Source organism: Engraulis encrasicolus, chromosome 4, assembly GCF_034702125.1.
Source record: "Engraulis encrasicolus isolate BLACKSEA-1 chromosome 4, IST_EnEncr_1.0, whole genome shotgun sequence".
NCBI classification, from domain to species: Eukaryota; Metazoa; Chordata; class Actinopteri; order Clupeiformes; family Engraulidae; genus Engraulis; species Engraulis encrasicolus.
The window spans coordinates 53948291-53973685 of NC_085860.1; the positions used below are offsets into that span (position 1 = coordinate 53948291).

General features: G+C 44.8%; 1 protein-coding gene and 1 long non-coding RNA gene across 2 annotated transcripts in view; both read right to left on the reverse strand.

Annotated features, from left to right (window-relative positions):
* Nucleotides 1-921: 921 nt before the first annotated feature.
* The window catches only part of LOC134448129 (CMP-N-acetylneuraminate-beta-galactosamide-alpha-2,3-sialyltransferase 2-like), a gene marked incomplete at its 5' end in the record, with an annotated part of 28744 nt that continues 4270 nt past the window's right edge, over nucleotides 922-25395 (reverse strand). The window contains 3 exons of the mRNA XM_063197888.1: nucleotides 922-1232; nucleotides 1900-2019; nucleotides 3118-3163. Of these exons, the coding sequence (XP_063053958.1) occupies nucleotides 1059-1232; nucleotides 1900-2019; nucleotides 3118-3163 (340 nt within the window). The remainder of the gene's footprint in view (nucleotides 1233-1899; nucleotides 2020-3117; nucleotides 3164-25395) is intronic.
* On the reverse strand, nucleotides 13694-15396 carry LOC134447966 (uncharacterized). Its single transcript, XR_010034649.1, has 3 exons — nucleotides 15118-15396; nucleotides 14927-15009; nucleotides 13694-14498 (listed from the first exon to the last, which is right to left on the reverse strand). It is a non-coding gene; the product is annotated as an uncharacterized LOC134447966 (long non-coding RNA).

Below are 25395 nucleotides of genomic sequence, written 5' to 3' on the forward strand. Positions count from 1 at the left end.
ATTAAATTAAATTTTGTTGTGTGCAGTGAGCCAGCGGTGGAACGATTTCACACAGGGCCCCAGGGGAAAACACTGATAGGGCCCCCATACAGCCTGCTAATGTCATAATAGGGCCCCCACCACCAATACATGAGGGCCCTGGGCCCAGGGGCAAATGTCCTGATTGCCCCACCTATAGCTCCGCCCCTGCAGTGAGCATTGTGTGCTGTGGAGAGCTGTGTCGCAATGACATTAAGAGTTTCCCAGGTGGGCTTCCACTTCACTTCCACAGGTAGCATGGAGAAGCTCAGGCTACTGCAGTCCCCAAGAGCAGCTGATGCATGGGATCTGTTAGGTGCACGAAGCAACAACAGTAAGTGGCAGTCTGTTCTGAAGTGACTCATAGTGGATACCTTAACTTAAAGACAGTTTTTTTTTTAGTCAGTGGGTAGTTCTCTGTCAGTTTACAGTAGAGAGGTGGATGGTACTATGTAGTTTATGCTCCATTCCATATCTCTTATGAAGGTCTTTGTCCGTTATCCAAGTAGTTTCCAGGTACCATAGTAGTTTACCAACTCAAAGAAGAAGTTCAATTGCTTATGGCTAAACTACTGTACTTGAATAAACATGACCTGTCTGTCTTCAAAGACATGTTTCATGTCAGTTCATCCTCCGATGAGGCATTTCCGATGTCTCTACTGTACAACCAATCAGAGCATGGGATTCTGATGACTCAAGCGTAGGGTTCGTTTTTCACTGGTGCCTGATTTTAGGGGGGCGGTGGCTCCGCTGTGCTGTGAAAGCCCTCTGTGCTGCGTACTCCACTGGCCCTCGTGTCCACACCATAGTTTACGAAGTGAGAAGTCTGCACACTTAAAATCCCTTTTCTTGTCTTTAATAAAAGAATAAAAGACAAGAAAAAGGATTTTAAGTGTGCGGACTTCTCACTTTGAAAACTACAGTTGGCCTTTGTCCTGCACCTTTTCCTGGGATGTGCATAATCCTTTACTCCATCTGGCCCTCGTGTCCTCCACGCCCCCTCGTGGCCTCTCTCTCCTCTCGTCCCCGTGTGGCACTCCTCATTTCCCGGGGAAGACGGTGATCTTGCCGGCCTTGGCCAGGGAGTCGATGATCTGGGCCTCGAAGTCGGCGTCGTGGACCCCCGTCTTCCGGAACTCTCCGGAGTAGCGGTTCTGCTCCCAGTAGTGGTGCCAGTTCCCCCGGCTGTCGGCGCCGAAGCCGAACACATTCACCTGCGACAGGAGAGGCGAAAAGCAGAGCAGGACACACCTGTTAAAGCTCACTTTTATAAAGCACAGTACAGTGAACCTCCGTTTAACTGATGCTGAAAATACAGTACCTTATCTGTTACAAACTCATATGCTGAACAGTACATCTGGGTTGAACTAAAGCTCCAGTATATACACCTAGTCAGCTGGACAGGTGAGGCAAAGCAAGTCATGCGGTACATGTTGCGAACACATACAGTACTGTATATGTGTAATGTCTTCTGTATTTATGTAGTGTATGTATGCTACTTGAAAACTCAATTTCCCCCTGGGATCAATAAATGATACTCTATCTACTCTAAAGTGCATTTGGCTTTAATCGAAGCCAAATACTGTAAATTCAGCAGCACCGGTGAAGTGATGCTACAAACTCTGTTTTCACATTTCGGTTGAACCATCTGAGGCCAAACCGAAGCCAGATATATTCACCTGCACACACAGGAACATGCCCCCCGCCTCCCATTGATGAGTAATACACTAACAGCCAGGTATTGCAAGAAAGCCAATGGGAGCCAGGCCTTTTAATACCTCCTGCCAATTGTCAGTTAACATTGAGAACCAACAATAATAAATATATAAATTAAGCCATAGTATACGTCATACTAAAAGCTGGTACCATCCCTGCACTCACCTCATCGCACACGTGTAGAGCGAAGAAGAGCACCAGCATGCCAGTGGATGGGTATCGGCCGTGGTGCCGAGTCCAGCGGTCGTGGATGTACTTGAAGAACGCCGGGTTGAAGATCTGGACCTGCAGCACCGGGGCAGGGGCGGGGCAGGAAACAGATGAATGAGTTTGTTACGTTTAAAGGACCAGTTCAGTCAATTTCAACATGCAGTTGTAATGCTTACACTACCCTGGACTTGTCAGTACCTAAGGTTTGTCTTTTTTCCTTCTTCAGCCTTTTCCGACATCTTGGTCATTGTAATGGGGGCAGCGCTTTGTTTACATTTCAAAAAAACATTTTTATTTATTTTCCAAAAACATCCGAAAGATTTTACAACATCAGCAGACAACTAGCAAACAGCATTACCTTTTGGGAAAATATTTGGAGTAGGCCTATGTTAAATTTTTTAAAATGCCCCCATTAGAATAGCTCATATCTCGGAAAGGGCTTAGCCAAAAAATGTGGCATCACCAGGTACTGACAAGTCAAGGGTAGCGTGAGCAATACAACAGCACATTGAAATCGGCAGGAGTTGCCCTTTAACTCCAAAGCCAAAGAGGTTACATTCTCACCAGGTTTCCTGTGTTAACTTAGTTACATGGCATACATACTGTACATGCATATACATACATATTTATTTACTTTTACTAGTGTTTGCACAATAATTCTGCAATGCATGCACTTATATATTTCTAAAATTGCATTATTATTATTATTGACATTATTGATGCTGCTGATAAAGTATTCTACTTGTATAATATAATAATAATAATAATAATAATAATAATAATAATAATAATGCAAACCATAGATAAGCATTCTCTCCTACAAAGCCAAAATGTAGCAGCTACACATTTCATCACAACTGAATTTAGATTGGACATTGCGTTGCACCTGATCTGTCTTTTGGCACGCACACACACACACACACACACACACACACACACACACACACACACACACACACACACACACACACACACACACACACACACACACACACACACACACACACACACACACACACACACACACAGACATATAATAACTGCAGATATTTTGTTGCTCTGCTCCCCAGCTGTCACAGATAACACGATAAACTGTAAATATGAGCTGCGAACAACATCAGCGCAGCACAGATGAGGAGATAAGAGAGCGAGCAGCAACGTACTGTAGCCTACCTTGTCTTTGTCCACGCGCAGAAACTGCTTCACCGGAGCATAGGTGCTGCAGGGCACAGAACAGAGAGAGAGAGAGGGGTAGACTTGATGACTTTTAAAATCTTTAATCAACTCACACTAACAGTCAGGTATGGCAAGAAAGGCAGCGCAGCAGGCCTTTTAGCCCATTTTGTCCTAAGCCCTTTTTGGGAAATGGTGCCCTCTTCCTATTAAATCCTAAATATCTCAGCCTCCGAAGCACATACAAACATGAAATGAGTTACATTTAAAAGCCAAGAGCCTCCCCTTGCATTGTAATGTGTTCATTCAGCTCTAACATACCCACATATTTAATAAAACAGCTAAAATCTCAACATCCTGAAAAACATGTATATGCTGTGGCGGCTGTCGCTGAACCGCATCATAACTCATTTGCATAATCATATTCAGTGGAGTCCAACTAAAAACTGTCGCTCAAGTCGCCCCATAGCCGTGTGCAGGGGGTTACAAGCAAGATAACTTTTCTGACCATTTTCAGCCGCCATAGGGTGGCCAGACGTCCATCATTCGGACACTAATTTTAAAAAAATGCAGGAAATTGCATCTGAGAAACACACATTTTCTTGGGGGAGGACCCCCAAAACCCACGTCCAAAAAAATGCCTGCACCCCCTGTCACAGACAAGTTCCCACGGCTCTGAGTCTCCCCATTGCGTTTGTCCCCTCTCTCGCCAGGGACTCAGGGACAAAGTGAATTACTTCCGTCGCTGGAGTCGCTCAAGTCGCACCCGGCCTACTCGTGCCATTACAGTGTAAGTGTTCGTCCAAAAATATCAAGAAGCAGATGAGAAGAAAAACAAAACACACAACGAATGAATCGCTCCATAACTTTGGAGAAAGACGCGGACGGACGGCAGTGAGTGAGACGCGCAGGTCCGGCCCCTCGGAGAAAAACTTTATACAATTTAATTTCGAAATCATCACTATGCAATGGATAAAGTGCCTTGCTAAATTAGGCATGTGATTTCGGAACATCCTCCTTTATTCGGAACTTTTTACGCAAGACTGTGACTAGGCTGCTGCTGTTCAAACAATTCCACCTGCACGTGTATGTCGCCCAAGACCCGTTCCAGACCTGAGATGGAAAAACTCCAAGCAACGCTCGAGACGCTGGTGGCATCAAATGCTACGCTCACCAGCAAAATGGATAAACTTGACGCTGTTTCAAAAAAACTGGACAAACTATATGACTCGGTTAACTCGATTGGTGCGCGGCTCGACTCTACAGAGGCCAAACTGTTCGAACAATCTAATCTAACTGCTGACCAAGAGCGTAAAATCAAGGACCTCAGCGATAAACTAGAAGAAGCCATGACCGCCATTGACAATCTTGAAAACCGATCGAGGAGAAGAAATCTCCGCCAGTCTACTGCCTGGTATTATTGTTGTACTTCGGCGCATGCACGCCCTGGCGCTCTTCCTGTGTGTATTCTCCCGCGAGTTCATTCCTTCAGTAAAGTTGTGCCGACTACCCACACTCTCTCGGCTGTGAGTTATTCCCAATTACTGGCGTGGTGGCAGCGCAAAGTTACCGAACCCAGCCTTTCAGCTTCAGTTTCTCCGACTCCGACGAACGTGTCAACGGCCGAGAAGGTAGTTTGAGTACACTTACGTGATGGCTAATATCAACCGCGCACCGAAACAGTGGTGCCTGACCAAGCACGAGACTCTGAACTCATTCGAAAACTGGAAACAAAACCTTCTATACACACTCTCACTGGATCCGGTGTTCGCTCCTTTCCTCATCGATGGCACAGCATGGGGTAAGAAGAGCCGTGATACCCCTCTCAGAGGATTTCAGGACGATGGTGAGGCAATTCCTGCAGCTCGCAGGCGGACTGCTCAACATAAAGTCCGCCAGTTAGAACTCATGCTAGGTCAAGTTGCTAATTATTGCCCTGTGATCTCCCGTAACACCATTGTCAAAAATTCCACGTCCATTGAGAGCATATGGCAAGCCATTCGTTTACATTACGGCTTCCAAACCACAGGGGCTCAGCTCATTGACTTTGTGGATATTCATTTAGAAGCTGATGAACGTGCTGAAGATTTATACCAGCGACTTATGGCCTTCACAGAGGATAGCCTCCTTAAAGCAGCTGGCTTAACCCATCATGGCGTTGCCCTAGCTGAAGATGAAGAGCTGTCCCCTTCCCTTGAAAATTTTGTAGTCATGACTTGGCTGCGTTTAATTCATGCTGATCTACCAAAACTTGTCAAGCAAAGATATGGCACTGAGCTGCGCACTCGCACATTGGCATCTATCAAACCAGAGATTTCCCAAGCACTTGATTCCCTACTCTCTGAAATCCGTGCAGCCGACGATGCCAAAATTATGCGTGCAGCTGCCTCTAACCGCACATACAGTGGCACAGTACCCCGTCAGTTCCCCTTTGCTGCCCCTAAAATGCCAACGCGGCCAAGCCCGCGTGAAAAGTCATGCCCCCTGTGCACCCAAGCAGGCCGCCAAAATAATGCACACTTTCTCAGCTCATGCAAATACCTACCCGAACAAGACAGAAAATTCATGCTCAAAGCCAGACAGATTGTCTCTGTACTCGATGAAGACCCCATGGACCCAGTCACATACCAGGAGTGCTCTGATGACGAGCCACTTCCTCCTATATGCCCTGAGCCAACTCAGTCCCATACTGCCCGTGCCGTCCAGGTCAGACAATCACCATATATCGATACCTTCCACAAACACCACCATGCACGCATTATCCTCGACACCGGCGCCACCTGCAACATGATCAGACTGTCTGCTGCGCACCGCCTTGGAGCTCACATGACCCCCAGCTCCCAGTCTGCCCACCAAGCCGATGGTTCCTCTCCCATGAAGGTGGTGGGCGAGACCCGCCTCACATTCAACCGGGGTGCCAATAAGTTCCACTTCGACGGCCTAGTTGTGGAAAATTTGGATGTGGACATACTCGCAGGCACTCCCTTCATGTCCTCAAATGACATTTCAGTGCGCCCTGCCAAGAGACTGATTACCCTAGCTAATGGCGCTGTGTTCCCCTACGGCTCCGCGAACACGGCTCTCACAGAGAACGCGGTTCGCCGCACCATCACATTGCGTGCCCCTCCCGTGTCGACCACCATATGGCCAGGTGAATTTCTTGAAATTCCCCTCCCACCTGACGCTCCAGCGGACACAGCCTACGCCATGGAGCCCCGCCTGGACACTCACACGGCCAAATGCGAGACCACACACAACTGGCCCCGCCCTGCAGTGGTATCCAGCGTCGCAGGAAGGATCCGGATCCCAAACTTGTCAGGTGAGCCGCATGTCCTGAAGCGCCACCAACATTTCTGCCAAGTGGACCCCCTCTCCACAGTCACTGTCCCGAGCCCCGCACCTGACACTCACACCACCGTGCCAATGGCCCGACACCTCCCAGTCCGACCTGCAACTGTTCAGCATTCCAAGGGCGTCCAAGTAGACCCAGACAACCTACTCCCTCCTGGCTTCAAGGATAGGTTTCACTCCTTGCTGGACCAATATGACGAGGTATTCAACCCTGCTATCTCTGGCTACAACGGCGCTGAGGGCCCATTCGAGGCCAAGGTGAATATGGGCCCAGTCGAGCCACCACAACGCAAAGGTCGCTTACCCTTGTACGGCAGGGACAAACTCACTGAGTTACAACAGAAATTTGACGAGCTAGAGCACCTGGGTGTATTCCATCGCCCTGAGGATGTAGGTGTTTCCGTGGAATATCTCAACCCCTCCTTCCTCATCAGAAAGCAGAGTGGTGGTTATCGCCTAGTGACCGCCTTCGCTGATGTCGGCCGCTACTCAAAGCCCCAACCATCCCTCATGCCCGATGTCGACAGCACCCTACGCCAAGTTGCCCAATGGAGACACCTCATAGCCACAGACTTGACGAACGCATTCTACCAAATACCACTGTCACGCGACTCCATGAAGTATTGTGGCGTGGTCACCCCCTTTCGCGGAGTTCGCGTCTATGCACGTTCGGCTATGGGCATGCCCGGTTCAGAGACTGCACTCGAGGAACTAATGTGCCGCGTGTTGGGTGATCTGCTACAGGCGGGCGTCGTGGCAAAGCTTGCCGATGACCTGTATTGCGGGGGCAACTCACCTGAGGAGCTGTTCGACAACTGGACCCGTGTCCTACATGCTCTGAGTCGATGCAACCTGCGCCTCTCCGCATCTAAGACGGTCATCAACCCACACTCCACTACCGTCCTTGGGTGGGTGTGGACCCAGGGCACACTTAGGCCTAGCCCCCACCGCGTGTCTACCCTGGCTGCATGTGAGCCGCCAAAATCAGTGGGAGGTATGAGATCGTTCATTGGAGCAGTCAAGGTAATGGCCCGCGTCATCAAACATTGCTCTGCCCTCCTTGCCCCCTTGGACGACGCCATAGCAGGGAAGACTTCGCAAGACAACATTGCGTGGACTGAAGAGTTGCACTGTGCCTTTAATAGAGTGAAAGAGTGCCTCTCCTCCAGTCGTTCGGTCATCCTACCCCGCCCGGATGACCAACTGTGGATCGTCACTGATGGTGCTGTCAGGAGACCTGGCATTGCTGCCACACTATATGTGATGCGCAACGACAAGCTTGCTCTGGCTGGTTTCTTTAGTGCCAAGTTACGTGCCCACCAGCTAACATGGCTGCCCTGTGAGGTGGAGGCTCTCGCTATCGCTGCAGCCGTCAAACATTATGGCCCCTACATTATTCAGTCGACAACTAAGGCATGCCTCCTCACAGACAGCAAGCCGTGCGTTCAGGCCTACGAAAAACTATGCAGGGGCGAGTTTTCTGCTAGTCCCCGTGTCTCTACGTTCCTCTCCACGGCGTGCAGATTCCAAGTGTCAATACGGCATGTAGCTGGCGCAGCGATCCTTCCGTCCGACTTCGCTAGCCGTAACCCTCCTGACTGTACGGACATGGCATGCCAGGTGTGCACCTTTGTGCAGCGCACCCAGGATTCAGTCGTCAGACTGCTGTCCACTGATGACATTCTGGCAGGTCGTGCGAGACTGCCGTTCACAAGCAGAACGGCGTGGCGATCCCTCCAGTCCGAATGCCCTGATTTACGCCGTACCCATGCCCATCTTACCCAGGGGACCCGACCATCTAAGAAAATGACGGACGTCAGGGATGTCAAAAGGTACCTCAGCGTGGCATCGATAGCTGGGGACGGCCTACTAATCGTAAAACGTGAAGAACCCCTCTCTCCGTGCCGGGAGTGCATCATTGTTCCCAGACAGGTCCTGGATGGCCTTGTGACTGCATTGCACTTACAGCTCAGCCACCCCACCGCCAACCAGCTAAGAAAAACATTTGACAGGTACTTCTTTGCCCTTGACCTTGATAAAGCCGTGCACCGGGCCACAGATGGCTGTCATCCGTGTGTGGCCCTCCGTCATACACCCCAAGTCGTCAACGAACAGTCGTCATCTGCGCCCCCAGCTACAGTAGGTGCCGCCTTTGCTGCTGATGTCATGAAACGTACACGGCAACTGGTGCTGGTGGTACGAGAGTGTGTGACATCTTACACTGTCTCGATGCTGGTGGACGACGAGGGTAGCCAGACCCTGCGAGATGGACTCATCAGGCTTTGCATAGAACTACGGCCCCTCGACGGTCCATTCGCTGTCATACGGACCGACCCGGCCCCTGCTTTCAAGGCCCTGGCTTCTGACCCACTACTCGCCCAGCATAGAATCTCACTGGAGCTGGGGCGGGCGAAGAACTTGAACAAGAACCCTGTCGCAGAAAAGGCCGTACAAGAGTTAGGTGAGGAATTGCTGCGACAGCAGCCTCGAGGCGGTCCCATATCGCCGAGGCTCCTGGCAGTGGCGACTGCCTGCCTCAATTCCAGACTGCGATCCCGTGGCCTGTCTGCCCGGGAGATGTGGACTCAGAGAGACCAGTTCACCTCCACCCAGCTGCCCCTCGCGGATGAAGAACTCATACGTACACAGCATGAAGAAAGGGTGAGGAACCATGCTCACAGCGAGAAGTCCAAGGCCCCTCGGGGTAAGACTCTATCCCCCTCGTTGCTTGAGGTGGGTGACCTTGTCTACCTCCACACTGACCGGAACAAGACATGCAGCCGTGACAGATACCTGGTCGTGTCTGTCGAAGGTCTCTGGTGTGGCCTGCGCAAGTTTGCAGGCTCGCAACTCAGGAACTTTACCTATCGGGTCAAGTTGACGGACTGCTACAAGGTCCCAGTCTCCACCCTGGACATCAACCGTCCCTCTGGGGATGACGACGCTTCTGAGGAGGACTGCCCTCCACTCCTGAAGGTTCCCCAGGTGGTACCTCCCCCGACACCTGCCATTCCCCTGGAGATCGCATCGGTACCTGCCGCTGCCGTGCCAGGCGACCCGCCAGAGGACCCGGAGTCCTCCTGCACTACCCCTGACGGCGCGAACTCCCCACCCCGGCGTGGCACCAGGCTGCGTCGCCAGCCATCCCATCTCAGTGACTATGTGTTGGACTAATGATGGACTCCTCACGTATCCTTTTTTGCATAATGTCCTATTGTGTGTTTATCACTGCATTTATGTGTTCCACATTGTTGCTTATGCGTTCTGATGATATCTGTGTATTGCTAGATTGCTCTACTATGTTTTCCCTGTTTGGGGGGGGTGGGTGTGGGGAAGAAAGGTGGTCACGCCAGTCTACTGCCTGGTATTATTGTTGTACTTTGGCGCATGCGCGCCCAGGCGCTCTTCCTGTGTGTATTCTCCCGCGAGTTCATTCCTTCAGTAAAGTTGTGCGACTACCCACACTCTCTCGGCTGTGAGTTATTCCCAATTACTGGCGCTCCGTTTACTAAATCTACCGGAGAAGAGTGAAGCAGGCCACAGAATGGAGACATACCTGGCGAAGACCCTGTCCTCTCTACTTGGCATTCCACTTCAGGAGCAAGACATCGAAATTGCCCACAGAATTGGTTCACTTGGTGAGAAGAATACTAGGCCCCGCACAGTGATATTTAAACTACATCATCTGTCAAAGAGGGATGCCATTCTGAGGGCAGTGAAAACCAACAAAATGGAACACGATGACTTCCCTGATGTGACATTACGGATTTCGGAGGATATCTCGATACGTCGGAGGAAACTTCGGGATCAATACTGGCCATTGCGGGAGCAACTTCACGAGAGAAACATCAAGACCAGGGTCCGCGACCCTGGCATTCTTCTGGTTTGGATTGATGAAGAACCTCTAAAGTTTGAGAACGTGGAGATGGCGAAAGATACATTGAAACAGAAATATCCTGATCTGAAAACAAAGTAACATATCCGCGCTGATCATTGCGCTGTGGGAGGGGGTAAGTGGCAAATGACAAGTGACACTTTTTTCCATTAGGCCTATATTCTTCTTGGCCTTATTTTTTTGCTGGGGCTAATCTGTTGATGTCTTCCCTTTTTTGCTACGTTGGCATCTGAGACTGCATATTATGCCACTGGTGTTGGCTTTTTCTCTTTTTTTTCTTGCCCCCCTGCGGCGTGATCATCTAAGATTGAAGAACAGCGGCTTATTTTTTTGAATAATACTTTTTGTTTTCTTCTGGATACATCAGACTGTTTGCGCTTCCTTATTGGCTGTGGACTATGATATAACTGAGACCTCATGGACCTAATATAGCCCTGTCTTACCTTCCTTTATTTTGGTAATGCTGGCAACTTATTTAGACTTGTTTATTTTGTCAATTAATGGTCATGGAAATATGGCAACCTGATTACTTTGGTGTATGGGCCTACATCATTCCTAATTTCTTTGAATCTCAGCCCGGACATTTGGAACAGAGATGCAACAAACTGACTGAATATGCTTATGGGAGGTTATGTACCGATATGTTTTCTTTTTCTCTCTTATTTATGTTTACCTCCCCTACGTCATTTTTTGTCCTTAATGGAAATGCACTCATGGTCCCGAAAAGGTCTAACTTGGACATTTTCTTTTTCTCCTTGTTGGGGTATTTGCAGCGGACTTGCCCTCTATTAGTTGGGTGGGTAGGGGAAACATGGGTGCAGCACCCATGTACTGTATGTTTTTCTTCCTTATTTGTTATTGTCGTTTGTTTTGTGCTGTGTGTGTGTGTGTGTATGGGGAGGGAGGGGGGGGTATTCCGCTTACTGCCAAGTGTGTGTGTGTGTGTGTGTGTGTGTGTGTGTGTGTGTGTGTGTGTGTGTGTGTGTGTGTGTGTGTGGGGGGGGGGGGGGGGGGGTATTCCGCTTACTGCCAAGTGTGTGTGTGTGTGTGTGTGTGTGTGTGTGTGTGTGTGTGTGTGTGTGTGTGTGTGTGTGTGTGTGTGTGTGTGTGTGTGGCTTGTGTGCGCGTGTCTGGTTTGTGTGCGCGAGCGCGTGTGTTTTGGGATGCATGGTTTGGGAATCACAGGTCTTGCTCTTCTGGTCTTTTCTTACCCTTCTATTCTATGTACAGCTCACATCTCTTTTTCTCAACAAATTATATGAATGACTAAACTCACTGTGCTTTCTCTTAATGCCCGCGGACTTAATTTGCCTTACAAGCGCACGAGTTTCTTGGATACGTTGAAGAGAGAGAAGGTAGATGTAGCCATGGTCAGCGAATCCCACCTGCTTGTAGGGGATGTCCACAAATTGCAAAACAACTTTTATTGTGTTAAAGCAAGTGCCTCTGCTCTTAACAAAACTAAAGGCGTATTAATCATTGTCCGTAGAAATTTTCAATTTACAAATGTAGATGTTGGTAACGACGTGGAAGGCAGAATCACATTTATGAAGACCATCATAGAACACAAGAAAATAGCCTTTTTATCTGTTTATGCGCCTAATACTTTTGATACTGACTTTTACGCACGCTTGTCTGATATAATGCATGACTTATCTGAATACCGATTGATAGTCGGTGCAGATTTTAATGCAGTCTGGGACCACTCTTTAGATAGAACGGCTACTACAGAGGGCAGTGACCAGAAGTTAGCGTCAGGTGCATTAAGGAAATGGGCTCACGATTTTGCGTTAATAGACATATGGCGCACTAAGAATAAGCGCGACTTCTCCTTTTATTCCGCGAGACACCAGTCGTTCTCTAGGATCGATTTCATCTTTATATCTAGCAATTTCCTTGAAGGCGTAAGTACTGATATGCTCCCCTTGGCATTCTCAGATCATAAAGCGGTTATCTGTCGAGGTAACATTTCGACATCTCGGGACCGTGCCCCACGCTGGCGTTTTAATACCTCCTTATTGCATGATGAAAACTTTGTGAAACAGCTTGAAGTCGGTCTGACAGATTTTCTATCGTTTAACGAGCACTCTGTGGAAGATGTCCGGATATTATGGGACTCAGTGAAGGGATACATACGGAGCAACTGCATATCGTTCTCCTCTCATCTAAACAGGACCCGTTACCGCAGACTCTCTGAATTGGAAAGCAATCTGAAACAATTGGAAGATGCTATGCACAATACCGCTTCTGCAGATTTAATAACACAACATAAAAGGGTTAGAGACGAGCTTGACTCGCTGTATCGACAACGGGCTGATTTTCTCATTTATCGCACACGTAAAAAACCTTTATTTTGAAGGAGCTCGACCCAGCCGGGCACTAGCCTTAAAGGGACAGTTTGGTCAATTTCAACATGCAGTTGTAATGCTCACACTACCCTGGACTTGTCAGTGCCTGAGATTTTTTTTTCTTCTTCTTCAGCCGTTTCCGAGATCCTGGTCATTGTAATGGGGGCAGCTCTTTGTTTACATTTCAAGAAAACATTTTTATTTATTCCCAAAAACATCCAAAAGGTTATAAAACATCAGCAGACAATTAGCAAACAGCAGTACCTTTTGGGAAAATATTTGGAGTTGGCCTACACTCTTAAAAAGCCTGGGTCAAAAACAACCCAAATTGGGTTATTATCTGACCCAGGCCCTGGTTCAGTATTGGGCCTACCCTTTGGCTGGGTTAAAATATTTTAACCCTCACATTGGGTCATTCCCCTAAACCAACTAAATGGGTCATTCTGACCCAATTTGTGTGTTAAAAGAACCCATTAAATGGGTCAGACCTGCTACCACATTGTTGGGTTATATTGACTTCTTTGTTGGGTTCATACTTTAACCCAATATTGGGTATTTAAATTGCAAGAGGATTTACAAAAAACAATTATGACTTAACATTATTACATTAGGGTGAAATATACCAGAATTGTTGACCAATGCATTAATTAAGATCAATTTAAAAAAAAAAAAAAATACAAGAATGCATAATATTTCAGATCTTTTTCTTTATTGCTGAACAATGAAGATAATTAACAATGCATTTCATAAAAGTATACTATAAAGATGCAAATCACAGCAGTGTAGCATTAACACATGATAGCATTGGAGCAATAAAACCTTAATTGAATTTACATGCATCTTTGTAGCCTCTTTGCAAAGACGGGTTATCAGCAAGACTGATCACTCATGACTGAAAAGACTCAACTACATCATAACAACATGGCTATGACATTACCAAGAGCCTTAAGTAACAGGTTAAGACTTGGTCCAATTTTGGTGACAGTATAGTTCAAACATAGGCTCTGCTAAACGGGATTAAAGGAAATGGTTCAGTTTTACCAATGCACCATTTGATTTCAGTGACACTGTACAATTATAGAATTTCAAAAAATTAGTTTCACCTTACCTTTTGTATAGCACACTGTAAAACAGCACATTAAAATGTTTAACCCCTTTTCGAAGAGCCCATGTGCTTTTGCACAGATAATATGTTGCTTTTTAGCTTTTAGTAAACAGGCCCGCCAGCAGGTCCATCTGCACAAACAGGCTTCTCACCGTACTTTTGGTTAATTACAAAATTTACAGTGCATCCATAACTGCGCTAACAGAGTGGTGTGAACTTTTTGTCCCCAGGTTGAAATTTGTCTTGGTCTCTACAGTCACTACATTCCATACAGTACTTACATAACCAGCATATAACAGAACATAAATAAAAAAAGAACATTGGAAAACATAGAAAACATTAAAATAAAAAACATCAAAGTGTGCACGGCATGTCAATGGCATGTCCATCCGTTATTAACAGACAAGGTATTCCCTGATGGGGAGTTATCCGAATAATATATTTCAAACACAGCATGTATTCAGTCCAAAAGAACTGACAGGGATGTCGCAACATTTAGATTGACAGTTTGTACAGGACCTTGTCTCGTGATCTGGCTTGAATGACATCACTACCCTTTCAAGAACTTAAAGTAGCTGGCTTGTAGATACTCAAGGTTCACGTAGTACATGATCTCCCAAAAGCATGGTGAAGCTGCAGGTTGCATATCCCTCATGGCGGCTCTTGGCATCTCACCATAAGTCTTGAAAAAGCAAAACAAAAGAAAAGTGTTAATGATTAAGACATGGCTCTTCCATCTCAGTCATCATAAATATGGTTTAGGGAAATTATATATATGTTATTTTTGACTTGACTGCATGTGCATTTTGGGTGCTACACGCTATGTCTGTTTTATATGTAAACAGATCATGCACTCATTAGAATGAGATGACGGACAGGGCTGGAAAAAAGAGGCTATTGGGTCCTGACAAGCCAGTGGTAGTGAGAACAATATAATTAGATGTTGAAACTAGTAGGGATTTTCCTTTAAAGTTGTGTGTTTATCTGTGTTTGGTGTAGAGTGGAGTGTGCACGTGCATGTTTTGTATGTGTGTGTGTGTGTGTGTGTGTGTGTGTGTGTTTGTGTGTGTGCGTGCATGGGCTGTTATGCATGACATAAAAAGATCTTACTTCCTACATCCTGATGTTTGAGGATTCCTAGGATAAGTAGTGTCGCAGACCCAGCAGAGCAGAAGTCCTCTTTCATTTGTGTCCTACAGCAGAAAAAGAATGAATAACTATGAGTAATAGTAATTGGGATTTTACTGTGAAATATAGTACAACTGGCACCCATGTTTACAATTATTGGATCATACACTCACATTTCAGTGCTGGGTTCTTCCCTCGATGCAGACACAGCTTCATACACATTAAGCGGTTTTGGTGCCAGGTCATCACGTCCATCGAGGAACGACTCCGTGCCTACCGGAATGACTGTGCCTACCAGTGCACAAAGAGGAAGACAAAAAGAAAGACAACAAGTTTGAGAGTTTGGCAGACAAATAGACAGAACATACAGTAAACCGTTGCAAAATTGTCTGAAGTGACACCAGACAGTACTGTAGGCATTCCATACACATTCACAGAATCAAAGAACAATATCAGGCCAGCTCTCATTGTGTGTGTGTGTGTGTGTGTGTGTGTGCGTGTGTGTGTGCACGCGCATTAACGCCTGCTGTTGTGCATTCATTTAAAAAACTTACTTCATACATGTGCTGATGATATCCAAGAGCTTCGCCAACCCAGCTGAGCAGCATTCTTCTCCTTTTACTTGTGTCCTACAGCCAAAAAATAAGCAGTTATTGTGATTTTGTTGTTAAAGTAATAGGCCTACAATACAATTGACATACACATTTGTCCTGAACTCAGTCACTTACATATCTCAGACAATCCAAATCGGTTTTCATCGGTTTACTTCTTCAGTGACTTAGTTCCAGCTTCTTACACATCCAGCTGTCTTGGTAACAGGTCAGAGGAAAGACGTCCATCTTATCCAGAGCATAAGAGATTTAAAAAAAAAAAAGACAAAACGTTACAGAGCTTTGCAGACACACCTTCAAAACATACAGGCAACCTAAATATATGAAAGGCTTTTGTCTCACTACTGTAGTGCACACAACAACTTTACATATTTCATTTACATTAACAAAAATATAAACCAACCAGTCATCGGAAATACTGCACATACTACACACTAGAACTAAACGGTCTCTGGGACAACTACACACGCACGATTTGCGGCTGATATCAGCTATCATGCATAGCTTGTTGAAGTAGCTGTTGCCTTATTGCCTATAGAGCTCTAGCCACAACTTTCTTTAAACCAGGAAACTTCCCTGTAGCGTCAACAAAGCAACAAATCCCTGCTCGTGAAAGAGAGAAATTGGCTAACTATAACCCTCCACATTAAAGCCTTAGGATTTTGGAACACAACGACAGGTGAATGTAAACAGTTTTCCACGCAGCCAGCTTCATCCGCATACGGTAATCAAACAGTTATGTAGTACACAAGCTACGACGCTAACCAAACAAGCAAAGCACATAGCACATACGAGCCGAGATAAGAAACGTCAGTTGACACAAACAATAAACCATTGTCGCGACAACATTTTCTTGCGCAAGCAAGCTGACCAAGCACATGATGCGACTTACCACACCTAACATGCCGGTAATATTCCTCTTCCTCTGCCTTTATCAGAGTTCGGACTCGCAGTGAGCTCAGAATATCGCAGGCGAAGTCAAGCACTTAGTTGCACCCACAAAACTAGTTCTAGGTGATACAAAAAAAGAAGAAAGTTCATCGACTTCCCTGATGTAGAACTATCATGACACTTGTGGTAACCGAAGACACTGACAGTCTTCAGATGCCAGCTTGCCCCCCAAACGAAAATGCTGTCGTTATTGCATTCTAGGTTGGGTTGAGCAGGTGAAGTAGCGGCCCTTCCTAAAAAAAATCTCTGGTAGCGGCTAGATATAATTTGTCAGATTTGTGTTAGTTTAGCGTCCTGCATTAGGTATCGCTGGTGTAGTGGACACACTTAGCCCAATCTACCTAAAAGTATCCGCCCAATCTGACAGCCAACCATCCGTTATGAGCTATTAAGCGAAATAGCAACCAAATGAATCCCAGAAGGGCTAACATTATGACTTACCGTAGCTAACTAACCACCGTTGACAGAACCTGGACGAAGGCTGGAGGAACATGTAACTTTCCAATGAAATGTAGCCTACATTTGTAAAATTCATTAAAGCAAGCATCTATATTCCCAAATCCACCACAGGACAGCAAACCGCTGCAGTTATGACTAAGTGCTTATTCATTTGCTCCCCTTAAAAGACTAATACAGTTTCCTCCTATTACTCGAAATGTGTAACTTTCTATGAAATGTGCCTTTGCTTTCCACAAACAGGAACTCACGGCTGACGCACATTTACACCGCGAAAAGCAATACATGGCAAGTTTACATAAAAGGCGCACACTTACCGAAACAATGCTTTCAGAAGCCATCCGATGTCCTCTCTTCTGGACGTTGGTAGCCCGGTAGCCGTTTTGGCAATGGCGACCGGTAAAATTCAAAATTCAAATATCGTTGACAAGATAACTTAGATTACAGGGTTGAAATGACCCAGGGCCTGGGTGGTGATGTGGGTTTGGCCAATAACCCAGGTAATGGGTCAGAAAAATAACCCAATATGGGTTATATTTAACCCATTTTTTATAGAAAAGCAATTGACCCAGGGGTTTAGTCAAAGTAATAACCCAGCTCTTTTTAGAGTGTATGCTTCATTTTTTAAAAATGTAAACAAACGCTGCCCCCATTAGAATTGCTCATATCTCGGAAAGGGTTGAGCCGAAAAATGTGGCATCACCAGGTACTGACAAGTCAAGGGTAGCGTGAGCAATACAACTGCATGTTGAAATTGACCAAACTGTCCCTTTAAGCCTGCGCTCCTGCGAAAGCTTTGCGCACATACCATCTATAAAGACACTGGACGGAACTTTAGTATCAGACCCAAAAGTGATTAATCAGACATTTCGTACATTTTATTCCAATCTATACCGTTCAGAGGTTCCCCATGATCCTATCAAATTTGATGCATTTGTCAAAGACCTACATATAAAAAAAATGTTACCTCAGGAGGCATCTTCTCTCGATGCACCAATCACTCTATCTGAACTAGAGTCAGCTTTACGCTGTCTCAACAAAGGTAAATCGCCTGGTTTTGATGGGATCCCACCTGAATTTTACATCAAGTTTTGGTCTCAACTTGGCCCTTTACTGTTAAAAATGATAAACCACGCCATTTCTAGTGGATCCTTTTCAAGGGATGTGAACACCGCCACGATTACATTACTGCATAAAAAGGGAAAAGATCCCAATGATTGTGCCAACTACCGTCCAATATCTCTTCTTAACACAGACATTAAATTGTTTGCCAAAATACTCGCATCAAGATTGGAGCCACTTATGAACAAACTTATACATCCCGACCAAACCGGTTTCGTAAAATCGCGCTTATCCGCCGACAACGTCCGCAGACTATTGCATATACTGGAGCAATCTGCCAGGGCCCAATCTCCTTATGCTGTGTTATCATTGGACGCAATGAAAGCATTCGACGTTTTAGAATGGCATTATTTATGGGCTGTCCTTCGTCATATGGGTTTTGGTGCCAATTACATTAATATGGTAAAAACGCTCTATGCGTCTCCTTCTGCTATGGTGATGACGGGTAACATCTGTTCGCCTTTATTTCCAGTCAGCCGTAGCTCTAGGCAAGGTTGCGTTCTTTCTCCCCTTTTGTTTGTGTTATCACTTGAACCCTTGGCACAGAAGGTGCGTCAATCATCACACACTCCTATTACTGTACATGGAACGGACCATTTTATCTCGCTTTATTGTGACGATATTTTATTGTATTTGGGAGATGTAACTAAATCCACTCCTCATGTATTATCAATATTTAATTCTTTCTCTGGCATATCAGGCTACACTATTAACTGGTCTAAATCGGCTTTACTACCGCTGAACAATTGTACACTGAAAAAAACTATCCAAGGCGGTCTTTGGATATGCCCAAAAGAAGGACATTGATCTAACATGTTTTTTTCATATACCGTCACTAAACACATTTAAATCATGTTGGATTGAAATGTGTCATTTGTATTTGAGTTGTGCATATTTATATCAGGTTACTGGAACATGATTTTGATATGTAAAACGTTACTAATAGGCTACTCCTGACAAGCTGGTGGCAGTAGAGTGTTATGAATGCAACCATGAATGACATTCACACGAGACCATGCGAAGAAGACCAACATCAACGGACATTTTTGACTTTCGCGCCCTTGGCTGCTTGGTAGCAGGTCCACCACCCCCATTCAAAAGTAAGTTTTTTATTCAACTATTTATATTTATTATCCTTCCATTGGTGATAAACGTGTCGTTATTCGCACCACATTGAAATTGCCATGTTTGTGGATGATAGGGCTGTGAATACATTTTCGAAACTATTTCAGTTAGTTTAGCAATCAGTGGTGGTCTAAGTTAATCAATACCGAAGTGGAATACCTAGTTTTTCCTTCTCAATCTTCAGAGTGAAATACATCGGTACTTTAATAGAGGGTAGTAGTATTTTGTGACAGAGAAGTATTACTTCATAAACAGTCGTGTTGGTTCCTCTGGTTGCATGCCGAGGATCGAGTGAACGGCTCGAAACCCTCGAGGAGCTCTGTGTGACGTGAACCCGTGTAGAAAAGGCTGGTAGAACTGCGAAGCTCGCGTCTTCTCGTGTGGGTGAAGACGGTTACATTAGCTATCGACTGGGCTAGCTACGGGGTTCCCACCATGGTAACATATCTTACCCACCGTTATAAATAATGTACTCCTGGTCAAACTAAGTGAATATGTGTCTGAACTGCAGAACCATGATTGTAACGCACGCGCACCTCAAAAGTATGGTGCCTCTAACAGAGACGGTTTAGGTAGGAGCTGTAAATATCTACGGGGAAATGGGCACATGTTTGTACGTGGCGTTATGGCACCCTGTATCATTCCGTGATATCACGGTGATAGAGATGACTGAATAATGCACTGTACTTAAACCACTGATGGAATGATACATGGTGCCTTCACGCTTCGCAGGCTATGCGATTTCCCCAGAACATATTGCTTGTAATATTATCATAGCCTTTCTACCTATAGCCGTCCCACAGGCTATTCGCCCCATTATACAAAATTTGGCCGCAGTTCAATGGATTTGCATTAGGGGCGCTGTTCAGACAGAGCAGATTGGGGTTCCCCTATTGGGCTGGGGCTAATGGCCCACAATAAGTCCTCCCTAGCAACTGAAACCTGGACATATTACGGTCGTCTCTGACTGCAAATTAAACATTAAAATTTAAAACACAGTAACCTAGGAGTTATATCCGTCTAGTTTCTTACAGCTTCGACATTTGTGAGTCAGTCTTCACTAGCTTCTAGCTAAGGAAATGACGACATCCAATTGGTGAATGGGGAACTAAACCGGATGCTAACGTCGGCGAGACGTAGCCTAGCCACAAGCTAACTGACAAACGTGAGGCCAACAACTCGGCCGATCGTGATGTACGCCACAAATAGACCAATCGACCTCATATTTAGACACTACAATGTTGATTTCTGCCTTCGATTTTCATCAGTTAAGAAATCTAGCGTCGGATTAACACATTTTTAAGGTAGTAAAAGCGAGTTGTCGCCATGTTTGTTTTCCAGAATCACCCGGGTACAGAGCTCACGTGCAGCATTCTGGGTAATTGAGTTTCACGTTATTCATGCACAAAATGCGTGTTTTAAAAAAAAATGCAATGACTTTAAAAAATCAAACCAAATGCCATTTGGAAGGGCAATTTACACTTCCTTTAGGAAAAATAAAATGAAAACCGGTGACCTTCCATATCGGACACATCAGTTGCGTCTATTGTGGAGCTTCATAGGACCCCCATTCATTCTGACGGCTCTCCTCTGCTTGAACATCGCCGCCCCGTGGACAGTACCACCCGGAAGAAGCTGCCAGTTTGGCCTCTCCTCTATAAATCCTCTCTGATATTATCCTATTGTTTAGTCGCTGGCTTCCTGCAGTTGTTAAGTTTCTGTTCAACCCCCCTTTCGTGTAATCAGCTCTAACTTGCCGTTTTAGTTACTCCCTCATATAATTTCTCCATAATGGTGGAAGTAAGCACTAGTATTCACGTAATCAGTTATTAGTCATGTTGTCTTAGTAGGTTTTATTGGGCCAGGCATACATGAAAGGCTTCAATATAACTTATTTTAAACGTGTACTTGTATCCTGTCTCGTGGCACTGCCGTCACTGCTTAGTAGAACGCGATTGCCACAACATAAAACCTCTTGACTCTTAAAGGGACAGCAGTGGTCCACGCAGTCTGGCTCTCCTGCTTTACTATTTAACTGTACTACTTCTGTGTGTGTGTTGGGGGGGGGTTAAAACACTGAATGTTATCAACCTGAACACTCCATTTTGCATTGATAGGAAAATACTGTAATTATGTAATGAATATGTTTTGCTTATCAAGATCATGTTCTATGACAGACATTGTTGCACCAGCAGGAGATTATCAGCGACATGCCCATGGCCACCGACTTCAAGTCCTGCTGGCCAGAAATGTTGGATATTGGAGAGGTAATGTTTTTACTCAGTAGGAAGTACTGGCTTGTATATTGTATGATACCTACGTGTTCCTTAACATACTGTCTTCTGGGCCTTTTTTTGTCATTTCAGATCCATCGTTACCACTATGCCACTGCAGTTAAAGTTTCTTTCCCAGCTGGACCTCCACTGCGATGACCTGGTGAAAATCTTCCAGAAGAGGGGAGGGCACACCGCAAGAAAACTGCAGTCAGTGGTAAGTAAAGGTGCCCCACTTCCTGTCCTTGAGGTGAACTTGTTAGTTTTCTTCAATGCATTTATACCTGGTATGACTTGGCGTTTCAATCCCCAGCCCTTCTCAACACACGCGTGCCTAAGCCTACCGGTAGTTTGGTAATGTCACAATGTGATGTTAATGTCATATTTCTCAATTCATCTGACTGGGCGGTGGGCTGAGGGCATGTGGAAACAAAGAATGTTGTCAACCTGAACACTCCATTTTGCATTGATAGGAAAATGATTAAGTAATGAATATGTTTTGCTTATCAAGATCATGTTTTTTGACAGACATTTGTGTTCCACCAGCAGGAGATCATCAGCGACATGCCCATGGCCACCGACTTCAAGTCCTGCTGGCCAGAAATGTTGGATATTGGAGAGGTAATGTTTCTACTCAGTAGGAAGTACTGGCTTGTGTATTGTATGATACCCATGACATTATGATTAAGTGTTTCCTGTGTAGAATGTGGCCAGAATTGGTACTGCAACTATGCTGCTAATTGAAATAGTGCTGCATTTTGCCAAATTTGATCTTTTCATGAATATTTACTAAATAATAAACCAATATTTATTAGTTTAGCCAAAGTACAGTACGTTTTGCAGCTGAAAATGTCTATATCGGGAAATTCAAAGTGGCAGACCACAGAGCAGATCCCCTTTTCATGTATGAAAAGTGCAATTATCCCAGTCATAATGAATACTTAGAATATGGTGGTGGTGGTGGTTAGTTCATGAAAAAGGTAACATTTGTGAATGGGCAGCATGAATACTGGAAATAAACTACTAAAATATTACACAGTGCACCTTAAACATACTGTCTTCTGTTTTTTTTTTTTGTCATTTCAGATCCATGCAGAGTTGACGCGTCACCACTGCCACTGCAGTTAAAGTTTCTTTCCCAGCTGGACCGCCATTGCGATGACCTGGTGAAAATTTTCCAGAAGAGGGGAGAGCAAACCGCAAGAAAACTGCAGTCATTGGTAAGTAAAGGTGCCCCACTTCCTGTCCTTGAGGTGAACTTGTTAGTTTTCATCAATGCATTTATACCTGGTATGACTTGGCATTTCGATCCCCAGCTCTTCTCAACACGCACGCACGCACGCATGCACGCAGGCCCACCAGCAGTTTGGTAATGTCACAATGTGATGTTAATGTCATATTTCTCCCTTCATCTGACTGGGGGGTGGGCTGGGGGCATGTGGAAACAAAGAATGTTATCAACCTGAACACCTCATTTTGCATTGATAGGAAAATGATTAAGTAATGAATGTGTTTTGCTTATCAAGATCATGTTGTTTGACAGACATTTGTGTTGCACCAGCAGGAGATCATCAGCGACATGCCCATGGCCACCGACTTCAGGTCCTGCTGGCCAGAAATGTTGGATATTGGAGAGGTAATGTTTCTACTCAGTAGGAAGTACTGACTTGTGAATTGTATGATACCCATGACATTATGATATTAAGTGTTTCCTGTGTAGGATGTGGCCAGAATGGGTACTGCAACTATGCTGCTCATTGAAATAGTGCTGCATGTTGCCAAATTTGATCTTTTCATGAATATTTACTAAATTACAAACCAATATTTATTAGTTTAGCCTACAGTAAGTTTTGCAGCTGAAATTCAAAATGGCGCAGATCCCCCTTTTCATGTATGAAAAGCGCAATTTTCCCAGTCATAATGAATACTTAGAATATGGTGGTGGCAAGTATTCATGAAAAATGTGGTGGCAAGTATTCATGAAAAAGGTAACATTTGTGAATGGGCAGCATGAATTCTGGAAATAAACCAAAATATTGCACCTTTAACATGTTGTCTTCTGGGCTTTTTTTTTTGTCATTTCAGATCCATGCAGAGTTGACGCGTTACCACTATGCCACTGCAGTTAAAGTTTCTTTCCCAGCTGGACCTTCACTGTGATGACCTGGTGAAAATCTTCCAGAAGAGGGGAGGGCAAACCGCAAGAAAACTGCAGTCAGTGGTAAGTAAAGGTGCCCCACTTCCTGTCCTTGAGGTGAACTTGTGAGTTTTCATCAATGCATTTATACCTGGTATGACTTGGCATTTCAATCCCCAGCCCTTCTCAACACACACAAACACGCGCGTGCGCAGGCCTACCGGTAGTTTGTTTACATGCATATACATATTCAAATTATTGCCTTAGTCTGACTAGGAGAACTGAGTTTTAAATATCGGACTATGCTTGTGAAGTGCAGGTAAATTTTGTCACACTGTTTCATCCTAACTGGACAGGGTTATTTTAGAGAAACGTTTCTTTGACCTATGTCGACCAGTAACATTTCTCTCTCTCTCTCTCTCTCTCTCTCTCTCTCTCTCTCTCTCTCTCTCTCTCCCCCCCCCTTTTTTTTTTTTTACCTAGGATTTCACTGCAGCTCAGGTGCAGCTCAGCAAACGGCCATGGGGATAAAGCTCTATGACGATGGACAATATGGACGTTCACATTGTGTGAGAAGGTGTTGGAAGTTCTTTGTGATCTTGCCTGTGGCTCTGGCTGTAGTGAGGCTTTTTGTTTTGGAATTATCTCGCCCAGAAAAATCTGTGTTTGAAAGAAGTCTGTAGTGAGGCCTCACACACACTTTACTTTAGTGTGACCTTTACCATCTAGTAACTTGGCCTGCTTCTTGGAGATCTTGACTGTGTGGCTCTGGCTTTAGTGACTGTTTGGGCTTTTCTTTTCTTTTCTTTTCTTACATTTTCAGAATGGATGCTAGCCACTCATCAGTTTTTATCCATTTCCAAGTATTCATAATGACTGGGAATATTACAATTCATACAAGGTGGGAAGGTGGCTGTTCACCATTTTGGATTTGTTGTAATGGACCTCTTTGGCGGCAAAACTTACTGTACTTTGATCAGATCAGTAAATATTAGTTTATTACTAAGGAAACATTCATGAAAAGATATAATTTGTGAATGGGCGACTGAAATGATATGCTGTATTTTTAAGTTACCCCAGAAAATGATAATGGTGCTAGAGGTTACAGTATCTGCCCGAATTGTCACTGAAAATTTTGCGTAGTGTGTAGTTATGCAAGACACTTCACTGCATATTGCGGTCTTCAGATTCATTTCAAAGAGCAAATTGTGAATGTGTTGCCTCTATTTAATGTAATGCGTAAAATGGATTGTGATTATGATCTGTGAATTCAGTCTGTTCTACTCATGTGTCTGACCTGCACTAAAGGTATATCCGATGTCATGAATCATTTGTTTAAATAAAAGGAAATTTGCAGTACATATATTTCTAAATGCAGTCTTGTTACTGAATACTATTGAAAATTGATTCCTTTACTTTATGCACAGAGGTAATGTCCTAAAATTAGTTTAAAGCGATAAAAGATACAACTCAGTCAGTTTACTCAAGGGGATGTGTAAGATGAGCTTATTTCCAAAAATCACTAAGCATTAAGTTATGCATGCATTTTTGCCAAGCAGGTAATGCCTTTGTATTACCTGGAAATGTGTTGTAACATGATTTCTTCAAATAACACAATATTATAAAAGTACTGAAATGTCACTGTTCCATCAAAATTAAGTGTTGGTTCAACATGATTTTAGCATGTAATATAAACCACACAACATGATTACAGTGCCACTGCACTCCATCAAAGTAAAGTGTTGGTTCAACATGATTTTATCATGTAATATAAAC